At 48.2% G+C, this 21,359-nt stretch overlaps 1 protein-coding gene across 2 annotated transcripts in view; it reads right to left on the bottom strand.

The window, feature by feature from the left end:
- ZCCHC14 (zinc finger CCHC-type containing 14) overlaps positions 1-21,359 on the bottom strand; it is a 57,949-nt gene continuing 36,590 nt past the window's right edge. Inside the window, exons 4-13 of one of the 2 annotated variants that reach the window (XM_026004953.2) lie at positions 15,459-15,530; positions 12,622-12,731; positions 11,797-11,891; positions 11,660-11,714; positions 10,473-10,752; positions 8,468-8,559; positions 7,677-7,804; positions 6,682-6,822; positions 5,128-6,597; positions 1-4,047 (exon numbers count right to left, since the gene is read on the bottom strand). In XM_026004953.2, coding sequence (XP_025860738.2) covers positions 3,992-4,047; positions 5,128-6,597; positions 6,682-6,822; positions 7,677-7,804; positions 8,468-8,559; positions 10,473-10,752; positions 11,660-11,714; positions 11,797-11,891; positions 12,622-12,731; positions 15,459-15,530 — 2,499 coding nt within the window. In that variant the 3' untranslated portion in view covers positions 1-3,991. The remainder of the gene's footprint in view (positions 4,048-5,127; positions 6,598-6,681; positions 6,823-7,676; positions 7,805-8,467; positions 8,560-10,472; positions 10,753-11,659; positions 11,715-11,796; positions 11,892-12,621; positions 12,732-15,458; positions 15,531-21,359) is intronic. The other variant, XM_026004954.2, reaches the window with a different exon arrangement.

Below are 21,359 nucleotides of genomic sequence, written 5' to 3'. Positions count from 1 at the left end.
TAAAATGAAAGTTTTTTTTAATTTTTATTTTCAGTACATTAAATTTACTCATAAAAACATTCTAAAAATGTACAATTTTTCTTTTTTAACAAAGTATAATAAAACATAAAAACTTCAAAAACAATACTTAACATTTACAATTCAAAATCAAATTAGCAGAATATTAAATATTTACAAAACTATATCTTTTAAAAATATTTATAAAGTTACATGCAATTTTGTAGAATTGACATAAAAGAATGGCTCAAAAATGGGAGAATTTTCCTTCATTCCTAAAAAGAAAATCTGTCCAATATAAGCTGTGAAGATTCTTGAGTACACAAGGGTCTTCGGTTTCGGTACCAAAGCCTTCATCTTTGTGCATGTAAAAACTTAATGCATGTGAGGGGCTTGTTACAATACCTGGGACTGACTTGACAGAGATGCACTGAGCTCCCCTCCCCCCAGAACAGTGTAGTAAAATTGACCTTTGGCCTCAACCAGCAAGTATGTGGTTTCCAGAGTGTTGATTTTTTTTTTTTTTTCATTCAGAACCTAGGGACTTTGCAAATTGAGCCTCCTCAGAGCCCATGGCTTTAAACTGTTACCTGACTCATCCTTTGGGAGTCATCTGCGCTTTGGAAAGGACATCCGCCCCTTTGGGTTCCACAAGCCCATCCTCTGGGAAGGACACGGTTTCCCTTAACATCCTTAAGACTCCATGTATACGCCATTGGTAACCAGTTAACCAGTATGTAAAACTAGCAAGGCATCAAATAACCCACCACAGAAGCAGGAAGAGTACAAGATGCTAGGGAGTGAGGAGGGGTGCAACCTGATTCCTCCGGGCCAGCACGCTCCAGGGATACTGGAGTGAGCCCAGAGCAAACCTCCATCAGATCTGGATGGGTCCGATCAGTCGGTGCTCCAACTGGGAGGCGCGGCAGTTGCTGCTGAGGCTGGGCAGCATTGCTGCCGCTGCACCGCACCTACACAGTGAAGTGCAAACTAGCTACGGTGACTCCTAAATAGTGAATTAAAACACTGAACCTATTAACTACTATATTCACAAGCTGACTCCTGTAATCTTCTAGAGATTATTCTAGATGATGCTGGTTGCTTTTTTTTTTTTTAATACCCAATCGCATACGTGCTTTGAAGAAAATGTTATTTAAGTGCTAGCTCCCATTTCCTCAGTGCTCTTTAGCAATTACGAGTTTTAACATTTAAACACTTTCCAATTTTCAATATTACCATGACATAAAAATTAGAAAGTAGAAAACTGAGTGCTTGCTTTAAAAAAAAAAAAAGGATTAAATAGTTGTTTTATCCCAACGTTGTATTCTACTTCAATCTGTACATTCCACTTCCCCCATTCTTGGAGACAAAAAAAGATGGGGAAACTCTGATAATATAACAGACCACACAGAGCAAAGTGGCTGTGCCACAACCTACCTGGCTGCTACAGCATTTGGAAACTGAGCCCATGATTTCTGGAAAATGACTACATAGTTGAAAGGGTCAGTCAGATCCATGTTTCTGAGAAGATGAGGACATCTGAGGAAATGCAAAATGCTCTTCAGGCTTACTGACTTTGGTTGCTTTTGGAGAGAAATTCACCAGAGATTACACTGCCAGCAAATATTCCCAAGTCCAAGTAGTCACTCAGGAAGAGATCTCACCGATCGGCAGCTGGATGCTTTGTGTCCCGTGTGGCTCACATTGATGTTTTACAATTCTCACCTTGGTATGGCCTCACTGGAGACATCACAGCGCACATGCACTTTCAAAGACAAGTGGGAATTTTTCTAAGACCTTTGATGACTGGAACACAGCCGCACAATGTCTGGACTTATTTACCTCAATTTGAATGTCCTACTTCGAATCGAAACTCCTATTTTAATTTTTTGTTGTATGGAACACACTAGCCTCTAATATTTGTCAAAATAGTTGTAAGGGTAACAACAGACACTTTCAATCCCCAATACTGACCACTAAAACAAAAACCCTAAATATGATTTTTTTCTTTTATGAGACAGTTTTCAACAATTTCACTGTGTTGAAATAGGATTTATTTAAAATATTTCTTTGTTTAAAAAAAACCAAAAATTTTAAAAGTTTGGCTTTCAGCACATGTCCAGGCCACCATAACGGCCTTCAGAAATATTAAAATCGTAAACATCAGCGGACACCCCCAAGTCTTCCTTTAACATCGTATGACAAGTTCCAGGCTCCTACTCTTTAAGGCAAAGTTGTGTCAGTTCTCGTTATTTTGACATTTTGTTTATAATTAAGAGATCAATGTAACATTCCCCAAAAAAGTTGTTGTAAGCATCACCATCACTTCAAAACTGTATATAATACTGTGTACCAGGAAGAGAGATAAGCATACAGAGGTCTGTCAATTCTGCATTGCATAGAAATGAAACTCTACTAAAATAAAACTCTAAAAAACTCTACTAAAAGCCTTTCATAAAAAAATGTAACAACTCTGCTAGTTTCCCTCCAGCCAGGAAACTGATCATAAAATTTGAAGCCTCACATCACAACGCCTCAAATTCTAGGATATTCTTTTACACCAATTGGGCATGAGGCTGATTGTCCCATTTTAAGAAAGGTCTGAATATTATGATTTTCTTTTTTTTTTTTTTTAATATTCATCTGCAGAATCCCTGGGCAAGGCCTTACCAAATATTTTAATATTGAAGGCTTTAGACAATATTTGAGCAGAAAATTCCCTTTTAGCTTTAAAGATTTATAAGTCCCTCAATTTCAGACCAAGAAGCTTTCATGGTAATGGGGTGACACAGAGCTATACGGTGAGGATTTCTTTCCTACTTTGGATAAAACTAGATTCCTGCAGGTCTTGTAGCTCTGTCCTGTTGGTGTGGTCTCTTTCAGAGTCTTACCACTTTCTATTGTAGTTTTTGGGTCATTTTTAGCAGAACTAACCATTAATACACAGCCTAATACAAAAGAAGTTGACAGGAGAACATTTCAAATCTTTTGCTCATGAATTATAGGACTGTATTGTTGAAATGTCTGTCTCAAGTGTGAATCCGTTAGCAGTAAGCCTTGGGGTCCTTGGGAGATCCGTGTGAGATAAAAGAACTTGCCAACTTTGCCAAGGACGTGGAGCATCCCTCAGAGCCAGCTCACGAAGGCTGTGCGGTCACCATGTCTCTGCAAGAGCTCCGTCGAGGTGGAAAATGACAGGACTTCAAGCTATTGATGGGCCGAGAAGGAAGGGATTCTCTGGGACTTGGACCCTTAGATATTAAGTTGTTGCGAGTAACTATTTCTATTTAATAACATAGTTTAAATTTATTCGCAGAAAAAAAAATTAAAAACTTGAGACTGCTACAAGTGTTTTAAAGAGGGAAGGAAATGCTAAAATCTCTGCTGTGTACCAAGTCACATAGCCTGCTGGTGCCAACTCCTTAAAAACGGATGTCTTGCACTGACTGGTCTCAGGGAGTCTGTCTCCCAGAACGGCAGAGATTGACATCAGTGTACATTCTTCTGTAGTGCAATCCTTAAAAAGCCCAGAGAGATTAGTGTCTAACCACTGGAGGAACAAAACAAAACCAAACGAAACAAAACAAAGGCGACATGTCCCCTCACCCAGGGTATCAAGAGTCCGTCTGGCGGAACTCCACGTGGAGAACTCCAACCTGCAGTTCTGATTCCGATCTTGCGTAGCTGCCCTGGAATTACATGTGACCTGGTAGAACCGATGACGGCAATGCTCCTCGGGAGACGGAGGTCTCCACATCACAACCGTGGTGGAGGCGCCAACCAGGCGAGTCCTGACGTCAAGCTCCAATCTAGGATTTTGGCAATAAAACTGAGTTTGATGCACTCCTACGCTAGGTTTTCTATCCAGTCTAGTAAAGTAAAGCACCTTTGGATTAAAAATAGTAAGCTCAACAGCAACTAGACTTCTCAGTTTTGGATTTAATTTTCCTTCTGTTTCCATGGCTTAATAGTGTTCTGTTGCCAGAGAAAAATGTCAGTCTGTGGAGTCCAGACTTTCTGCTGGAGGGGCATATTTCAACCTAAAAGTACCTATAGAGAGGGAGGAGGAAAGAGATCAAATTTAAATCACCGTGCAATTACTGCCAACAACTGAGCTGTCCCAAGTTCTTTCAAGAGTCACTGCTCAAGAGGTGGGTGCTGGAAATCTGGGCTACCTATTGGACCCACCTCCAGCTCCCCACTCACAGTCCCAGAATTAGACACTACCCATAGATCCACACAGAAGAGGAGTGACCTGGCAGTCCCTGGTCCCATTCTCTCTAGTCTTTGGGCAATCAGCCGGGCCAGGGAGGCCTGACCATCACCATGGGCCGAGGCTCCCAGCTTCAGAAGATACAGCCCCACCTCTGGCCACAGAGTGAACACTGCCCACGGTCACCCCCATCTGCCCCCAGAGTTGTCACTAAACGCTCTCCAAGTGACCAAGATGCACAGGTGTGTTTCAGGATCCCAGGTCTGGGGCAACCATCAGAAGTGTACAGAGACCAAGTGACAGACTTTTCAAGGCTGCACAGTGAGTATCCCAGAGCTGGGAGAGACCCTCGGGCCTAGTTTAACCTCCTTCCCAGAGCCAACAGCAAGAGCCTGTGTCCCCACATCGGATACACACCTGAAGTGGACTAGAGACCAAAGAGCAAGTGGGAAAGGGGCGGGGGCACGTGGCAGTATGGGTGCCATCATACAGCCACACACCTCCAGCCCGGCTACCTAGAGGCAAAGAAGACGGGGACAGTCCGACCTACCGGCAGCACCCGCGCTCACATGCCACGCCCCTGGCTTTCAGCTGAATGTGGGGTGAGGGTGTCAAGTCACCCCCACATGCGACCAGGGCCACACAACCCCCTCCCCAGCTCGCTAGTCCCTGGAACGAGGAGCAGGCTGAAATCAACGGCCAGCGTAGGGACAATGTAACCCTTTGAGGGGCGGGGGGGCTGTAGAGCCTATCAAGAATTCACGCTTTACCAAAAAGCATTCAAAAAACTGGTTTCTGCTTTAAAAAGAACATTTCCTACTGTTTCCATAAAGAGTAAAGCTCTGTGAGTGTGTCTCCTTGGGGGTGACGCTGCACCACTAACCAGGGCAGCCTGCTCTGTGGCCGCCCACCTTTACCTTGCCGATTGAAGTCCATGGACGGCTGCTTGCAATCCTGAGCGCGGTGCCCGGTGGCCCCACAGTTGTAACACGACAGATTGCCACTCTTCTTGTGGCCGGCGCCGTTGCTGCTGCCCACCAGTCCTGGGGCCTGGTACACACCCGCCGCGCCTGCCATGAAGCTCTGCATGGGTGGCACGGTGAATGCAGACTGGCCGCCCAGCACGGGCTCGGGAGGCACACTGCCACCGTAGGGCGAATGCACCACGGGGAAGGCGCCGCCACCATACTGCTGGGCACCCACGTAGCCGCTGCCACACACGGGGCTAAAGGGCAGGAAGGGGAAGGGGAACACAGACGGCCCCGAGAACGGGTGCTGGAAGTAGTTGGCATAGCTGACGGTCAGGCCACTCGAGCCACAGCTGCCGCTGCATCCACAGGACGTGCACACGACGCAGCCAGGCGGTGGGGCCGGTGTGGGCTGCTGGGGCGCCGATGGCTGCTGATGGTGGTGGTGGTGGTGGTGGTTCTGGGTGGAGGCAGGAATGTTCCCGGGGGAGCCGCCGCCACCTCCGCCGCCGCTACTGCTGTAGAAACTGCTTTCGGGGGCCGAGGAGAGCGCGGGGCTGGAGCTGGGAGCTGGGCAGCTGGGCACAGTGGCCATGCTGGCGAAGGACGTGGAAGGGTGGCTGCTGGAGGAGGCAGTGTTGCTGTTCGCACAGAAGCTGCCCTGCAGGGGCCCCACGGGCACACTGCTCATCGCAGAGAAGGCAGCTTTGGTGTTGGCGGTGTACAGAGCAGTCCGGGGGTTTATTATTGCAGGGGGCACGCTTATTTGCACGTTATTAGAACAGGGAGTTTGCCCAGAAATGGCAGAGTCCGCGGGGACAGATGAAGACACCAGAAGTTTGATGGGGGGCCGAGCCACGTGGAAGACCGTGCTCGACGTCCCTGCGGCGGCCGTGCTGCTCTCCGCCGCCAGGGCTGACTGCGGGGCCGGCTTCATCACCCGGTCCAGCGCAGACGTGTGTACGACTTTGGCACGGGGACCGAAGGAGACGCTAGGTGACACGGAGCTGCTCTCGGCAAGGGCGGAGAGGACCTGCAGGGGCTGCTGGGGGGTGGGTGCGGGTGCTGCGTCGATCACTGCATGGCCGAAGTTCTTGTCCACTTTGATGCCGCCTCTTGGTCCCGAGAGTTTACTCCTTTCTTCTAGAGACAGCAGCGAGTGCACGGAAGGCGGGAGGAGCTTCATGTCCGCACCCCCTCTTTCTGACTTGTGCACGGAATTCAGCATCCGGATGGGTGCTAGGTGAGAGGCTGCAGCCATCATCTGGGGGGGCAGGGGGTGGTGGCCCGATGGACTGGAGCCTGCCTCATTCTGCACGGGGAGAACCTGGGCCGTGGGTCTGGCAGAACTGGAAGTGAAATGATTCAGTAGCATGACGGGCTTCTCCTTATCCGAGCCCTCCAAGTGAATCTCCACACCTAGGGATGGAAACAGGGCGGTCAGCACAGCCTCACAGGCCAGGGCAGGAACAGTGCAGTGCTCACCAGGCCACATGTCCTTACGTCTGTCGTTCTCCTCGGCGCTGTCCGAGCTCTCTTCCCGGCCCTGCACCCCCATCGGGCTGGGCGAAGAGCTGGAGCATTCTGAGGAGCTGCCTTCCCGGGCCGTCTGGTGAGGGGCCTGCTCCACTTCTACCCGCAGCGCTGTGGAAAAGGGGCACCCACGTGGGTTGTGCTGGCCAACACCTCTTTGCGCCCTCCCTGCCCACCTGACCTGGATGCCAGCCCCAGGGGGGGCAGATGCTGTCACTCCCACTGCAGACGGACAGGATCCAGAGGTTCAGAGAAAGCAAGCTGCCCAAGTCCCCACAGCTGGTCATCAGCAGGTGTGAGCACGGCCAGGCTCTTGGCCAGGTGCCACCATGCCTCCCTACTCATGCTGGAGAAGGGACGAGGGTCCCCAGCCACCATGGTGTGACAAAAGTCAGCTCCTCACACTGACAGACACCCCTATTCTACGAGGCTAAGGGATGGATATAAGACCTCTTATTCAAATAACCACTGAAAAGAGAACACTAGCATGTTTTCCTCCCTGGCTCCGTTACTCTGGTCCTTCAATGCCTTCTGCCCCATCTGTGGAGGCGAAGGCAGGGAACACAGGGGAGTGGCTCCCCGGGACCCACAACAGGGAGGATGCACTAGGCACACTGGGGAGTTTCAAGATGGGCCTCCAGGGCAAGGACCTACACATGACCTGTCTGCACCTCCTGGGGGAGAGTATATTCATCTGTTTGGGGTACTTCCTTCTCTTCTCATCATGTAGCTTCTAGATCTAATTCTTTTGCCCAAACAACTTCAGGCGAGTCACCGGTCTCCAGCTTCTAATCCAAATGTCCCTTCTGTTTTCTAAGGTAGACATGATAAAAGCTAAACTAATGAGCAATAACTGTAAATTCTAAAAACAGGCAAATGGCCAAAAGTGTGGGTATCGTCTATGGTCTTAACTATTCTCAAAAGGAAGAGCCAGAGATCCATTGAGGCCGCCCGCCCTCACCCACCTGCAGCGTGGGTGCCTCGCACTGTCTGCACAGGCCCGACATGGCTGGTGGGTGGGACTCGGGCCACTCCGCTGCTGGTGACTGGGGGTGGGGCTGCGGGGTTCAGGCACCGTTTTTCTGACTTCTCCCTGTGTGGCAAGAGAGCATGTGAACAAGAGAGCGTTCAGGTCTTCTGCCAAAGAACCTTTTGACATTTCCCAAGCTCTGCTTTAGTGCACAGATTCCATACAAGGGTGACTGCCCCACAAATATCTTCATAGATGGAAAACAATTCATTCTGACTTGTTGGATTCTCTGCAAAGGTCCTTCCCTAGCACACCAAAACCACATCTGTAGATTTGTAAAAGCATTAATGAAGCTTTGCTAAGCAATCAAAGTGATCAATCAATGGCATTCAGCTGTAACTGCTAGCACCTGTTCCGTGCCAAGGTGCTTTCAAGCAAACAGGCCAGAGCAACCCGCTGGCTGAACACAGGCCCACCTCAGAATATCCATAGGCCCCAACTGACCACTGGGCTACTTACAACCAGCACAGTTACTAAGAAAGGGAAGATTCCACACCTCCTCACCTTCCCTTTTTAAATACAGCCCCCACACCCACTGCCTCTAGCTAACAGCCTCTGCTCAATAAACTTCTGTCTCCTTTGTTCTGCCTCAGGAGAATTCTTTTGCCTCCCAGGGCACCCTATTGTCATCCCACATTCAGAGGTCCCTATCCAGTCCAAGACACCCCATTTAGATACCACATTCAGTATATTAGGAACAAAAAGGAACCGATGTTTCACACTTACTTCTCCAGCTCCAGCTGAGTCTTGAGTTTTTTCTTTGCTCCCATTGTGAGGGATTCAAATTTATTTAGATCTTCCTCAGTAAGGCTCAGAAACTTCCACAGAAGAAACACATTACAGAGTTATTGAGAATCAATTAAGACTCAGAAAACAAAGAACTTGGAGTATCATTTAATAAATGTATCCTACCATTAGGACATGCAAACAGATCAAACCTAACTGGATAATAAAAGGCAAATAAAAAGCTTGGAAACACCAAAATAGCTTGTTGCTAAATGATATCATGTCCCTTGTTCAAAATATGAAATGTTCACTTTGCATAGAAGGCTCACAGACCATGTCCACTGGGCCTTCCCCACAGCCAGAGAAGATGGGGCACCTGCAAGGTCTGCACTATGGGGCAGGCAACTGAAGAAAATGTCTTTAGTTACCACTTCTAGAGAGACTGGATCTGTTCAAGTGTTCCCCTCCTATCCATGGAAGTGTCTGAGGGATCCACCTCCTTGGATACAAGCCATTTATCCTCCTGCAGACAGGAGAACTCTTAACAGCTCTTTTTTCTCAAAACTCACTGTCATTTTAGGGGCAAAGCAACTTTGTTGAGAAGCAAGTGTTCCAGAAAAGATGATGCCATCTGAATTAAATGGCTAACTAACTGGTGGCTTTATACCGAGCAGGCACAACACGCTGGTTCTCACAACAGTCTATAATGCGATTTGTGATTTTTATGGCTAAAATTCAACTCCTACATTATGTTGAAACTTTTTAAATTGACCATGAGACAAGGTTGGCAAAATCTGTGGTTTTTAGGATTTATGTATCCTAAGCCAAGAATATTACAAATATACTTAAAAGCTGTTTTTTTTTTTTTTTTTAAATGTACTTAAAGCGGGATCCCTGGGTGGCGCAGCGGTTTGGCGCCTGCCTTTGGCCCAGGGCGCGATCCGGGAGACCGGGGATTGAATCCCACATCGGGCTCCCGGTGCATGGAGCCTGCTTCTCCCTCTGCCTGTGTCTCTGCCTCTCTCTCTCTGTGACTATCATAAATAAAAATTTAAAAAAAAATTAAAAAAAAATGTACTTAAAGCTTGATTTCTAGGTTCACTTGCAGATTTTTGGACAAATGAGATTTTTTACATAGATAAAAGTGCCAAGTGATTGTATCCAGCAGGGGGCATCAGAGCTCAAACACGGCCATGGGTCAAATTTAGTTTTTCTCAGTGATGCCACTAGTTCAGAAATTTCAAATTTTAACAACGAAAAAATGCTCATCAGAACTCTCTGTTGTAAAAAATAATTTTCAAGGCTCCTTGGCTCAGTTGGTTAAGCGTCCCGACTCTTGACTTCAAGCTCTGGCTGCGATCTCAAAGTCCCGAGATCAGCCATTTCACAGGCTCTGTGCTCATTTTGCAGTCTGAGATTCTCTCCCTCTCCCTCCGCTCCTCCCACCACCCCTCCCTTTCTCTTAAAAAAATTTCTATGTAGGACTGCTCGAAAGACATAAAATTCATCTATTCTTTTCAGCTGTATGACCCTCAATCAAGCCAGATCATCAGCGGGTTATTTCCTCGGATCCAAGTATCTGGGCACCTTGTAAAACAGGCCCTTAGGCACTGACCTCCTGCGTGTGCACAGCCTAAGCTGAAGGGCACCTAACAAAGTGGGCGTGCACACCCCAATTCACCGTTTCTACTGAAATGGCTGCTGGAGATACAATGTCCTTCGTATCACACAGTGTATCTAACACATGAAGACCCCAAACTATCTTTAAAAAAAAAAAATTTGTTCATAACTGTGTTCCAGTTTTTGCTTCGGCTGCAGGGAGCCTTCAAATCCAAATGCACTGCCACTCCTCCTCTGGTGTGTGTGGGACTTAGGGCATATACATATAGGTGTCAGATACCGGGCTGTGTGATTTCCACATCATGGACAGTCTAGACACCCAACTCAAGCCCACGAGGAATGAGAGCAGAGGAAGACTGTGTCACCTGCCCAGTCATCCACATACCTTCTCCATTGTGAGCTGTTTGAAGACTGGGTAGTACTTGTGCAAGCGCAGTTTCCTAAGCCAGTCTAAGATCCCATTCTGCTCCTGGGTCTGAGGGGTTTGCAGACTGGAGGGCATCAGGATGGCAGGCGAGGTGTCCATCTGGGCCCGGTAGGCCAGTGCTGAGCCTGTACCCCCTGTGTGGGAGCAGTGGGGCAAGGTGGCTGCACTGGCCGAGTGCTGCATGTGGTGCTGGGCGCCGCTCTGAGAGGATGGGATGCCAGCCACACCACACACAGGCCTGTGGGGATAGCAGACAGGTGGTTTTCACAAGACTGCAGCCTCCACCACAACTGGGTGGGAAGCGTGCAGTAGACAGCTCTCAGGTGCTGGATGGCATCAGAGGCCATGCCTATTGTCAGCACCAAAGCCCTTTCCTGCTGCTGTGCCTCTGTGATGCCACCCGCCTGAAGGTGTCTGTAGGCATGCTTCAGAGTATGCACATCTGTGTGTGTGCGTGCATGCGTGTGTCACCGACTCCTGGCTGAGCGGCCTAGTTTGTTACTCTATCATAGCATGATACTGAAAATCTTAAATTAAAACGGACTCCTTAAATCTTTTATTTGAATGGACTTTTTTTTGAAAGGGAGTCTTGGTAGCAGGCAGGAATGCTCAGCATTCTGCTTTCTGCCCTGCCCCTTCCACCCAAGACTGTAAACCCAGAAAGTCAGCACTTTCAAAGACCTCGTGACCTGACTGCATCTTCACATAACTATATACGTGTGTGTCACTGTCCATGATACTGACCCATTTTAATGACAGCCTGTTTGCCACCCGAGCACTGCTATAATCACTGTCAACCCGAGGCTGACAGAGGACTCTTGGAGCAGTGCCTCTGCCACCTCATGGGCAGTCGTTCCCTGGGAGCTCGTAAAAATGAATATTCTCTGAAATTCCAGGATGCACAGGGCCCAGAAACTGGCACTTGCAGTAACAATCCTTAGGAATTACAAGTGCAATGGCTCAGAGAACCACTTCTGTTTTTACATGGAGAAATCATAAACTGGAGTATCTCTACCCAGTTCCCCTCACAATATTATTCAAGACTAAAACCAAAAATGACTTCACTCTACAAACAATTATTTACACACAGTCAGAAGTAAGCTCTATGCTGATCTGAAACACGCTGCTTACACAGGACGCCTCACCTTCCAGACACGCCCATCATGGTACCCACTTTAGAGAGGGAGGGGGTGCCAGGACCTGTAAGTTAAGATAGATGTCATAAAGTTTACACATAATAAAGATGTTTCTAACTTTATGTAATTACATTTCATAAACTCACTTGGACTTTGAAGCTGTTGGGTGGGAGATGAAGTGCTGAAAAATCTCTTAACGTGGTCATTTTTTAATAAGTGAGAAGGTAATGAGGCCAAATACCTACAAATTAAACAATGCAGGTTTATCAGCATTAAAATGGTTATTACCAAAAACTAATGGGGAGAGAAATTGTAATTTTCTGTTAAGAGAAATACAAGAGAGAAAAAAGTAAACAGAAGTGCCACAACCTATGTTCTCCCTGCCTCAATTCGACTCCTGTCTGAGTCCTTTCATTCCCCTGAGCCCCTTTCCCTACGCCCATCGCATCTCACAGTGGGAGGTCGGCAGCAGGCTGGCACAAGAGCTGTGCCCGCTGTGCTGCCTCTAGTTGCTGGTGCTGGGATGCTGGGCCCAGGCAGCAGGCCTGCCCCGTCAGCCATGGACTTGGCTTGGAGACACCAGCTTTCGGGTGTTTTATTGGGTCCTAGTCCCCTCCTGCAAATCTCAACTTCCCACTATGGGACAGAAACAGTACTTGGATTTTATTTGGTCAGAATGTCAAAATCACATTAAGTGGTGGCATGTACCGTGAAACTCCTTTACTCACATCCTCAAAATCATGCCTACGTTACTAGCTCCACCAAATTCTCTGTAACAGATGAAAATCCCCAGGGACAGACAGAGACCCGGACCTCTGGGAGCAGCGTGTGCCCTCAGAGCTGCTGGGATGACCAGGCAGCCCAGGTGTGCACCCGCCCCACTCTGGCTATGTCCCACATCACCAACGGGTGGGCCTATGGGCCCACTGCCAGAACTGCATCCTTGGCCCGCAGGTGCAGGATAGCATTACCTCAGGTCTGCTTCCAGATCCATGTGATTTCGCTCTACATAAAAGGAATCTGGGCCAGCTAAGCAAGGAATGAACTTCTCCAGATTTTCTTCAGGGTACAGCTGGGGTAACTGAAAGAGATGGAAAAGCATCGGATGTCTGTCAAAATTCACCTGACACTGGCCTCCCCCAGTTGAGAAGTGGGAGGGTACTAGATGCTGACACCTGCAGGACACTATGACCCACCCTGCTCTCAGCTCCTTGGGGTTCTACTTCCACTTAGGATGTGGAAAGCCACAAAAGAACATTGCTCCCACCCATAAAAACCTCGATAACCTACACGATTGTACCTTCCATGAGCCCATCGGGAATTCATTTGCAAGGTCACCAAGGAACTGAATTTCAAGAAGGACCTGTCCCTCCAAGGAGAGACAAGACACACAACCCGTTTCTGTTGCAGCAGAACACAAGGAAGAGGTGGCCACCATGCCAGCAGCCAGAAGAGGTCAGAAGATGGACACTTCCCACGGGCTGAGTGTGGGCCACACAGTGGTCAGCCAAGAGCCCAGACACAAGGGGGAGTGTCCTCCCGTCCCAAGCTTGCTTCCAAAGGAGACTGGAGAGAGCCTCCAAGGCAGCGGAGGTGTGGGCTGGCTGCCCCTGGGGGCCTGGCAGGAACTTCTATGCCTTTCCCTGGAGCTTTCGCTAAATCTGAAGCAAAATCCTTAAGCCGCTGGGGGAGGGACAAGACAGCTCCTGCTCCCAGAGCCCAAGCAGACCCTCTGTTTCTGGGGATGAAGCAGAAGCACTACTTTTCTGCCTCTACGGGAGGGGAGGGAGTCCTCCTTGCACCAGGCCATGGGCAAAGATGCCCTGCTCCCAGGAGAAGGGACAAGCACACCCCTCTGGCCCTGAAGAAAGGGCAAAAGCCTCACGGGCTGAGGATATACTCCACCAGTACAAAGAGGAGGTCAGTGGCTGCTGGGGAAGACAGGGGCGGGGATGCCGGGGAAGCCCCCCAAAGACCCTGTGCCTGGGACTGGGCTGGACCAGGAGTTTGGAGAACACTTCACCCCCACAAGTCTGTCATCAGGCTGTTAAAACAAGCAACGGTACTCTCCCCGGGGCTGAGGAGGGTGTTCAGCAGAGCAGGGACAGCCCCTCCAGGCCATGGGCATCCAGGACTGCTGAGGGCCAAGGGTGAAGCCAGACCCCTGACAGAACTTCTGACACTGCAGGCTCCTCTCCCGGGGCTCAAGGTATTAGCTGCCCTCCCCCAGAGGAACCTGAAGCCCACGGGGTAGCAGCAACAAAACCCAAACCCGGCCCAACTCCTGATTAGGTCAAATCGAGGACCCCACCGAGGGCTTGAGAGAAGCAGCAACATGCCCATTTCCAAGCAGACATACTGCTTCCTTCAGTCTCCTACATTTTCTAAACATGATGTTTAATACTCAATAAAAAATTACAAGACATAGAAAAAAAAAAGAATGAATGAAACCTGTTATCAAGATAATCATCAGAGCGAGACTCAGAGATAACTGGATGTTGGAACTATGAGATAGGGATTATAAAACAACTAGGTTTAACATACTAAAAGATTGAGAAAAAACAGACAACGTGCATGAACAAATGGGAAATCTCAGCAGAGAGAAGGAAACTTTATTAAAAGTCGTGTCAAGATGGAAAAGCCAGGAACAATAGGAAACCACGGTCCCAGAGATGAACTCAGCACATAAACCGGGCTCAGCGGCAGCCTGGGCAGAGCTGCAGACTGAACATCAGGGAGCCTGAAAACAGGACAAAGAAATCGTCCGACTCAAACACACAGCAAGAGGAGCAAGAAAACAGAAGGTGCCCCCAAGAGCTATGGATGATGTAAAAGGTCCAGGTGCATGGAGTTCAAGGCCCGGGGCAAGAGAGAGACGGGGCAGAAGAAATATCTGAAGAGATAACAGGGAAGAATTCTCCAAAATTAACAGGAGACGACAAACCAGACGTCCAGGAAGGTCAGAGAACCCACAGCCAGGCGAACATGAAGCACTCTCAGCACCCAGTGGGGTCAGAATTCCTGCCAGCATCAGCGCAGTCCAGAGCAACAGATGTTCTTGGCACGCAGGAGAGGAAATGTAGCGCTCTCAGGGTTACAGAGGAAAACGTGAATCCCAAGGGGCATCAGTAACCCCGGAAAGCCTGGCTTACAGGCCAACAGGAGAAGCATGAGCAAACAACTTCTACCCAAGCTTTGAAAATATGATCCATCCCCTGGATTTCCTCCTATAGGATTACAGCCTTGGTTTTATAGTGAAAACCTCAGACTCATTTTGGAGACACACTTTAGCTCTGTCAGTTCATGAAACAAAGGGGATGCACCACTTTGTCACAGCTACGGCCCGGGCCAGTGGACTAGAAACACATACTGACTGTGGAGGTGGGTATGTATGTATGTATGTATGTATGTATGTATGTATGTGTGGACACACGTCTATGTAGGGAAAGTGGTTATTTATCTAGTAGTGGGACCTTCTGTTTGGACGACATTTGTTTAAGCCAGCAGAAAAGGACCAGGAAGCCCTGCAGATATGACAGACCAAGCTGGGACCATGTGGACTCTCCCTCAGTCTCCGCTGCAGAGTAACCAAAGCAGACACCCCTCTGCCGCGTGCGCAGGCCACAGCGTCCTGCCTCTTCTCGTTCTCAACAACTGCAAGCAGCGCAGATCAGGGCGTCGAGGACCATGCTTTCACGGCCATGCACGAGCTACTTGCTCTGCCAGCTGAAGGAAGCAATCCACTGGGATCACTCTGCAATATTATTGAGAGCCTTTTCATTCTTGTAAGAGCCCTTAATCACCTTACCTTTGAAATAAATTCAGTCACTTCAGAGGAAGATTTGGTTACTGATGTTACTGAAGAATCAGACCACAAGACCTTAAAAACAAACAAACAAACAAACCTTAAAAACAGACGCCACATACGCCCCTCACAGCACACCTGCCCAGGTGCCGTGAGCATGCTGAGCCCTGAGTGTGATGCGCCTTCTGAATGGGGTGGTTCCACAGCCCTTGACTCGTGAGAGAGAAGTTCACACAAATCAGGTCCTTTAAGGCTTAACTTCCTGTTTTGTGCAATTATTCAAATATCCCCAAATTATTCAAGCATGGAGTCTGAGGCTTGCTCCACCACATTGTAAGCAGTCACTGACAATCACGATTGCTTATGTGTGCCAGTGCACACCATCCTCCAGGGGACCTCCTCTCAGTTGAACATGAGACAAGAGCCCCTGCCCTCGGGCACCTGACACATGGGGGTAGGGCAGTCAGCAGCAGGGGAACGGCAAGGGTGCAGACAGTTTCAGGAGAAAGCAGTCAGAAAGGGCTCTCTGCAAGCAGCTCCACAGCACCAGGGGCGCCGGACACCCGAGCACACAGCCAGTGTGTCCTCGCTGCAGGTGGCAGGCAGGCAGGCAGCCTTATTTCATCACCGTGTCCCAGCCAGTCCTCCCTGATGGACAGCAGGTGCTCCGGGGGGAAGTCTCCTTCCTCATCTTCCCAGTGCTCCTCCAGTGTTTCCTGATCACACCAGGGGCACTGGGGACACTGAGGACTCAGACACGGGAGCAGGGCAGGAGCTGGGCTGGGAAGCAGGGGCGAGGTGGGGGGGCCATAAGAAAGGTGAGGTTGTGAAGCGGGAACTTTGCTCTCAGATCCAGAAGCCACCGGTTTCAAATCAGGAAGTAAAATGACCAAAAAAGACAGCATTATATTCGCAGCAATGGAGCAAATGGAGCATGGTGCTTGGGAAGACCCCTCTGCTCCCGCCACCCATCTGCACCTTCTGAGAGGCAACCCACCATGGTCGCACACAGACCTCGTGTCCCCTCCTCTGCTGAAACCCACACGAACTCCATCCCCACAGCTGCCGCAGCACGAAACCACCGCGAAGGTGGCTGTCTCCTAGAGCAACCAGGACACACGAGCCAACTGAGGAAAGGGGCTCCTCCTTCCCTCTGATCTTGGGGCTCCCGGTACCCAGGACTCACCCATGGCAGGCGCTGGCACTCCTTGAATGAATGTGCCTTGCCGCCCAAAGGGACCTGCACCAGATACGGACCCCAACCTGCCTCTGTCGGAGACAAATCTCACAACAGCATTGAACACAAGTGCAGGCAAGCTGCTACTCAATGAAATACCAGTACCATCTATGGCCAAAATCAGAAACTTTCTGGTCCTTAGATGTTGGACCCAAAGCACTGCTGACATTTTCCATTTGTCAAAGTGCAATACGTGGTGGAGGATTTCTCTTTTCCTTATGATGCATACAGCAGGATAAGAACCTGATTCCAGCTGGAGTCCTTCTCTTTTTGTCCACATTCACATGGCATGAATGCTCTTCAACCCCACAAAAAATAAAATCCAACGCCCAAGCAACAAGTGCAGCACAGACAAATCATGTTATGTTGAAACAGACAATCTGTTTCCCCAACAATGATGTGCTTTAAACAGGCACAATTACTACCGTAGGCTGTCAGCTCCTGAGCTGTTTGACACTTTTACTTCTAAACGAAGCTGATACCTCAGTCTAAGGCAGGCAGAACTAAGGGCTCACTTCTGGGCTGACCTCAGCACCCCCATGCTCTGTAGCTGATGCAGGCTTCACAATCACCCTAGGTCTCACCAGCCAGGCCATGTCCCTGCACCAGAAGAGGGGCATGGACACAGAACAGCCTCATGGCATGCCACATGTTACACACACATTCCGTCAAATCTGAGGTGGCACCAACTGAAGCTACCCCATCATCTTACGTACCACCAGGAAAAGAGTTGCCAAATAAATTATGATGTCACTTGGACCTATGTCACTTTGCATAGCAAAGAGCTATGCAGCCCAAGACAGACCATAAAATACCCTAAGCTTATGCCAAAAGCAAAACATGCACAAACCAGATACTTAGGACTACATCACACTACATCTCAGCTCCATCCCCAATGTCCTTGAGTCACACACAGCACTCTGGAGTGCGTGGAGCAGTGAGCCAGAGGCCTGGCCCATGGCTCATGCTACGCCACAGATGCGAGTGGGCGGCCCAGCACCAGAACATCTAGCATGGAGCCTTCAAGATCTCAAGGCAGCCAGGTGGAAACACAGACCACGTATGGAAAAGAAAACAGTATTAAAAAACTAAAAACTATCATTAATATTCTCCGTGATCTAAGAGAAGAAAAGCATAGCCAAGAACAGGACGCCATGAAAAAAGAATCATCAGAGAACAAGCATTCTTTAAAATTAAAAACAGGACAGGAGTGAAAAATCCCACTGATGAAGAGGGGAGATGACGCAGTCCTCCATAAAGTTTAGATCAAAATACCAAAGGGAAAGAAAACAGAGAAAAAAATAAAACAAAGGACCAGTCATGAGGTCCAACAGGCAGACAGCAGGAGTTCCAAAGCAAGGAAACAGAGAAAAACAGAGCAGAAGACACTAAAAGGGAGGAATTAGGACGAGGCCCTCAAATTACAGACATGTGCTTTCAGTTTAAAAAGGCCCACCGAGTCCCAGCACAATGATGAAAATAGACCCACAGCCAAGCACGGGTGAGGGGTGTGCAGACACCCAGGACTGAGGAAACCTTCAAAAATGCCAGAGCTCAGGATCAGGAGGCGGTCAGTTAGCAGTGCTGATTCCTGAGAAAGAGTGATGCCCAGCCTCCACCTGTGTTCTCAGTCACATGTTGGGGGGTCAGAGAGGGGGCATTTCCAGACACCTCCCGGGTGCCCTTTCTAAGAAGTTATCAGACAGAAAAGGACATAAGAACAGGAGGTAGCGCCTGCAAGGAGGGAGGGGGCCCCGGGCACGCGGGAATAAACGGGGAGAGCTTGGCCCATCGAGGGCCATCAGGTCCACGTGGGTGCAGAACCACAGCTCTGAGATGGAACAAACAGTGCTGGGCATGTCTGAGCACAATGGGGGGACTTTCAGGAAATCATAGGACTTTCAGGGTGAAATCATTTTGAAGCACTTTCCCTAAGCAAAAACACACCAGCAAACAAAAAGAGACGACCCTAGGGAAAGCCCTCAGCATGCCCCACGTGGCTCCTGGATCAGCACCCCTCATGCTGTTGCACTAATGCCACAGAACCACTGAGATAGACGTCAAAACAAACCATTCCCCACTGCTCCTGTACATGTTCACAGAATTACTGGGCTCTAAAGTCTGCACAAATCACTGATGAAAAAAACTAAAAAAAAAAAAAAAAGTTGTCAAGACTCCTCCTTGCTAACAGCAATAACATATTCAAAGCAGTTCAGATTATCTTGAAATGTAAAAATAAAACTTTCAAGGAAAAGATTTAGCACTAAAGTAAATGTAATACCTGGGTTAAGAAAGAACCACAGCTCTTTCTAAGCCACTAAAATTCTACAGTCTAGGGGGTGCTTCAAGGGTTTGGGTCATCTGCTATTTTCTCTATCCTTCACTTTTAACAAAAAAAAAAAAAGAAATCTTTTTGTTAAAACAAAGTTTTATTTATTGCAGTTTCTCAACAGTGAGTCTGGAAAAACAAGTAAAATCCAGACACTTCGTATGTATGTAGTTACATGCTGATGTTACATTTGCAGTCGCTTGCTTCCTGCACACCAATCTGATCCCCTCGGTAGCCAGTGAGGAGCAGCCATGACTCCAGCAAAAACATGATCAGCCCCATGGAAAAGAACAGGAAGTGCAGGCTCCTATTTGCAGTACATGTTTACATACTGAAAGCATCTCAATCCAGCTACATAGGCCTTCCTATAAAAGAAGCCTTTCATTTGTATCCTGGAAAATACCGATCCACAAAGAGTGAAACTAGAGACAAACAGGACTGAGGAAACAGTGGGCAGAGTCCACAGATCCTCCGGAGCCAGGGAGGCTGGCAGGAGAGAGCCTTCTCTGTGGCCAGCATGGCCGTCCCATCAAATCCCAGGAAGCAGTTTGACGGCTCTGGTCCCTGATGCGTAGCTGTTAACTTACACATAAAAAAGACTCCTTACTTAAAGGGCAATTAATTTAAGCTTCATTATTTAGAGTTCTGTGGACAAAGGGAGAGGCTTAATCCTCAGGTGACTTTCCTTTTCTTTTTTTTTTTTTTTAAAAGCTTTACTGAGTTGTAATGGGCGGTTAGCTGCGCCTATATAAAGGGCATGATGTGAGAAGTCTGGGCATATGTGCATGTTCAGGATACTATACCACCCCCAAGAGTTTCTTCCTCCTCTCCCCAAGAAGCCACTCTGTGGCTTCTGTCACTGTAGACAGTTGGCATTTCTTACAATTTCATGTAAACAGGCTCATATCGTATCTACTCTTTGGCAGAGGTTTTTTTTCCTACGTTTTTTTCCTAAACTCAAGGACTTGAATTTTCTCCACATGCTAGTATAAGAACAGCTCAGTCCTTTCCACTCTGGCCGGTGTTCCACGGTGTTTACGGTACCATGTGTGTCTCTCCATTCTCCTCTGGACAGACATTTAGAGGTTGTGCTACATATAAGCCATATATTTCTTACATAAATTTTGAGCATTCACATAAATATTTGTGTGAACAAATGTTTTCATTTCCCATGGATTGATACGTGGGAGAGAACTGATGGGTCATACTTTAGAGAAAAGTTTAAGCTTTTGTAAAACTGCCAGACGGCCTTGCAAAGAGGCTGTAGCTCTGAGCATACACACACCATGTGCGCGCACCCTTGCCAGCAGCTGGCCTGCTCAGGGTCTCCCCGGGTGCGGCCATCCTGCGGCCACACAGCACCACTTCCCTGTGGCTCTACCTGCCATTCTCCTAACGACTAGTGAGGCCAAACATCTGCTCACATGGGATATTGGCCCTCTTAACTCTTTTCTCTGCTAAAGTGTTTCAAATCTTGGGCTCGCTTCTTAATGGGGTTTTTTTTTTATTGCTGAGTGTTGAGAGAGTTCTTTGTATATTTTGAATGAAAACTGTTTATCAAATATGCATTTCCTAATCTGCATCCTGTCCTCCCATCTCCTCAGGGTGCTTTCGAGGAGAAGTTCAACCCTCTGATTACGTCTCACATACTCACTTTTTCTTTTAAAGATCATGTTCTTTGTGGTGTAGCAAAGAAATCGTTGCCTAGCCATACAGTCTCACATGCTTTCTTCAAGCACTTTTGTCGTTTTAGGTTGTATGTTTAGGACTATGATCAGTTTTTTTTTTTTTTTTAAAGATTGTATTTATTTATTCATGAGAGACAAAGACTGAGAGAGAAAGGCAGAGACACAGGCAGAGGGGAGAAGCAGGCTCCATGCAGGGAGCCCAATGCAGGACTCGATCCCAGAACTCCAGGATCACGCCCTGGGCGGAAGGCAGAAGCTCAACCGCTGAGCCACCCAGGGTCCCCTAGGACTATGATCAGTTTTGAGTTAACTAGGTGAGGTTTGGTCAAGGGTTCTGGAGCCATTTGTTGAAAAGACCATCCTTTCTTCATTGAACTGCCCGCCTGTCAATTGGCTGTCTACCTGCAAGTCGATCTCTAGACTCTCTGTTGGCCTGCTGAAAGGTGCCCCATGCTCACGGCAATCCCATGGACCAGCGTCCCCCATAGGTTAACAGTGAGTCTCCAAAAAAAAAAAAAAAAACAAAAAACAGTGAGTCTCCAAGACAGGCTGCGCACAGCTTCCAACTTCCTTCTTCTCATAATTATTTTGACTACTCTGTTCTTTCCACACACATTTTAGGGCTAGTTTGTTGATTTCTAAGGCAGAAA

This window comes from Vulpes vulpes, chromosome 12 (genome assembly GCF_048418805.1).
Source record: "Vulpes vulpes isolate BD-2025 chromosome 12, VulVul3, whole genome shotgun sequence".
NCBI classification, from domain to species: domain Eukaryota; kingdom Metazoa; phylum Chordata; class Mammalia; order Carnivora; family Canidae; genus Vulpes; species Vulpes vulpes.
The sequence above is the reverse complement of the archived record's forward strand: the minus strand, read 5'-3'. Positions and strand labels throughout refer to the sequence as shown.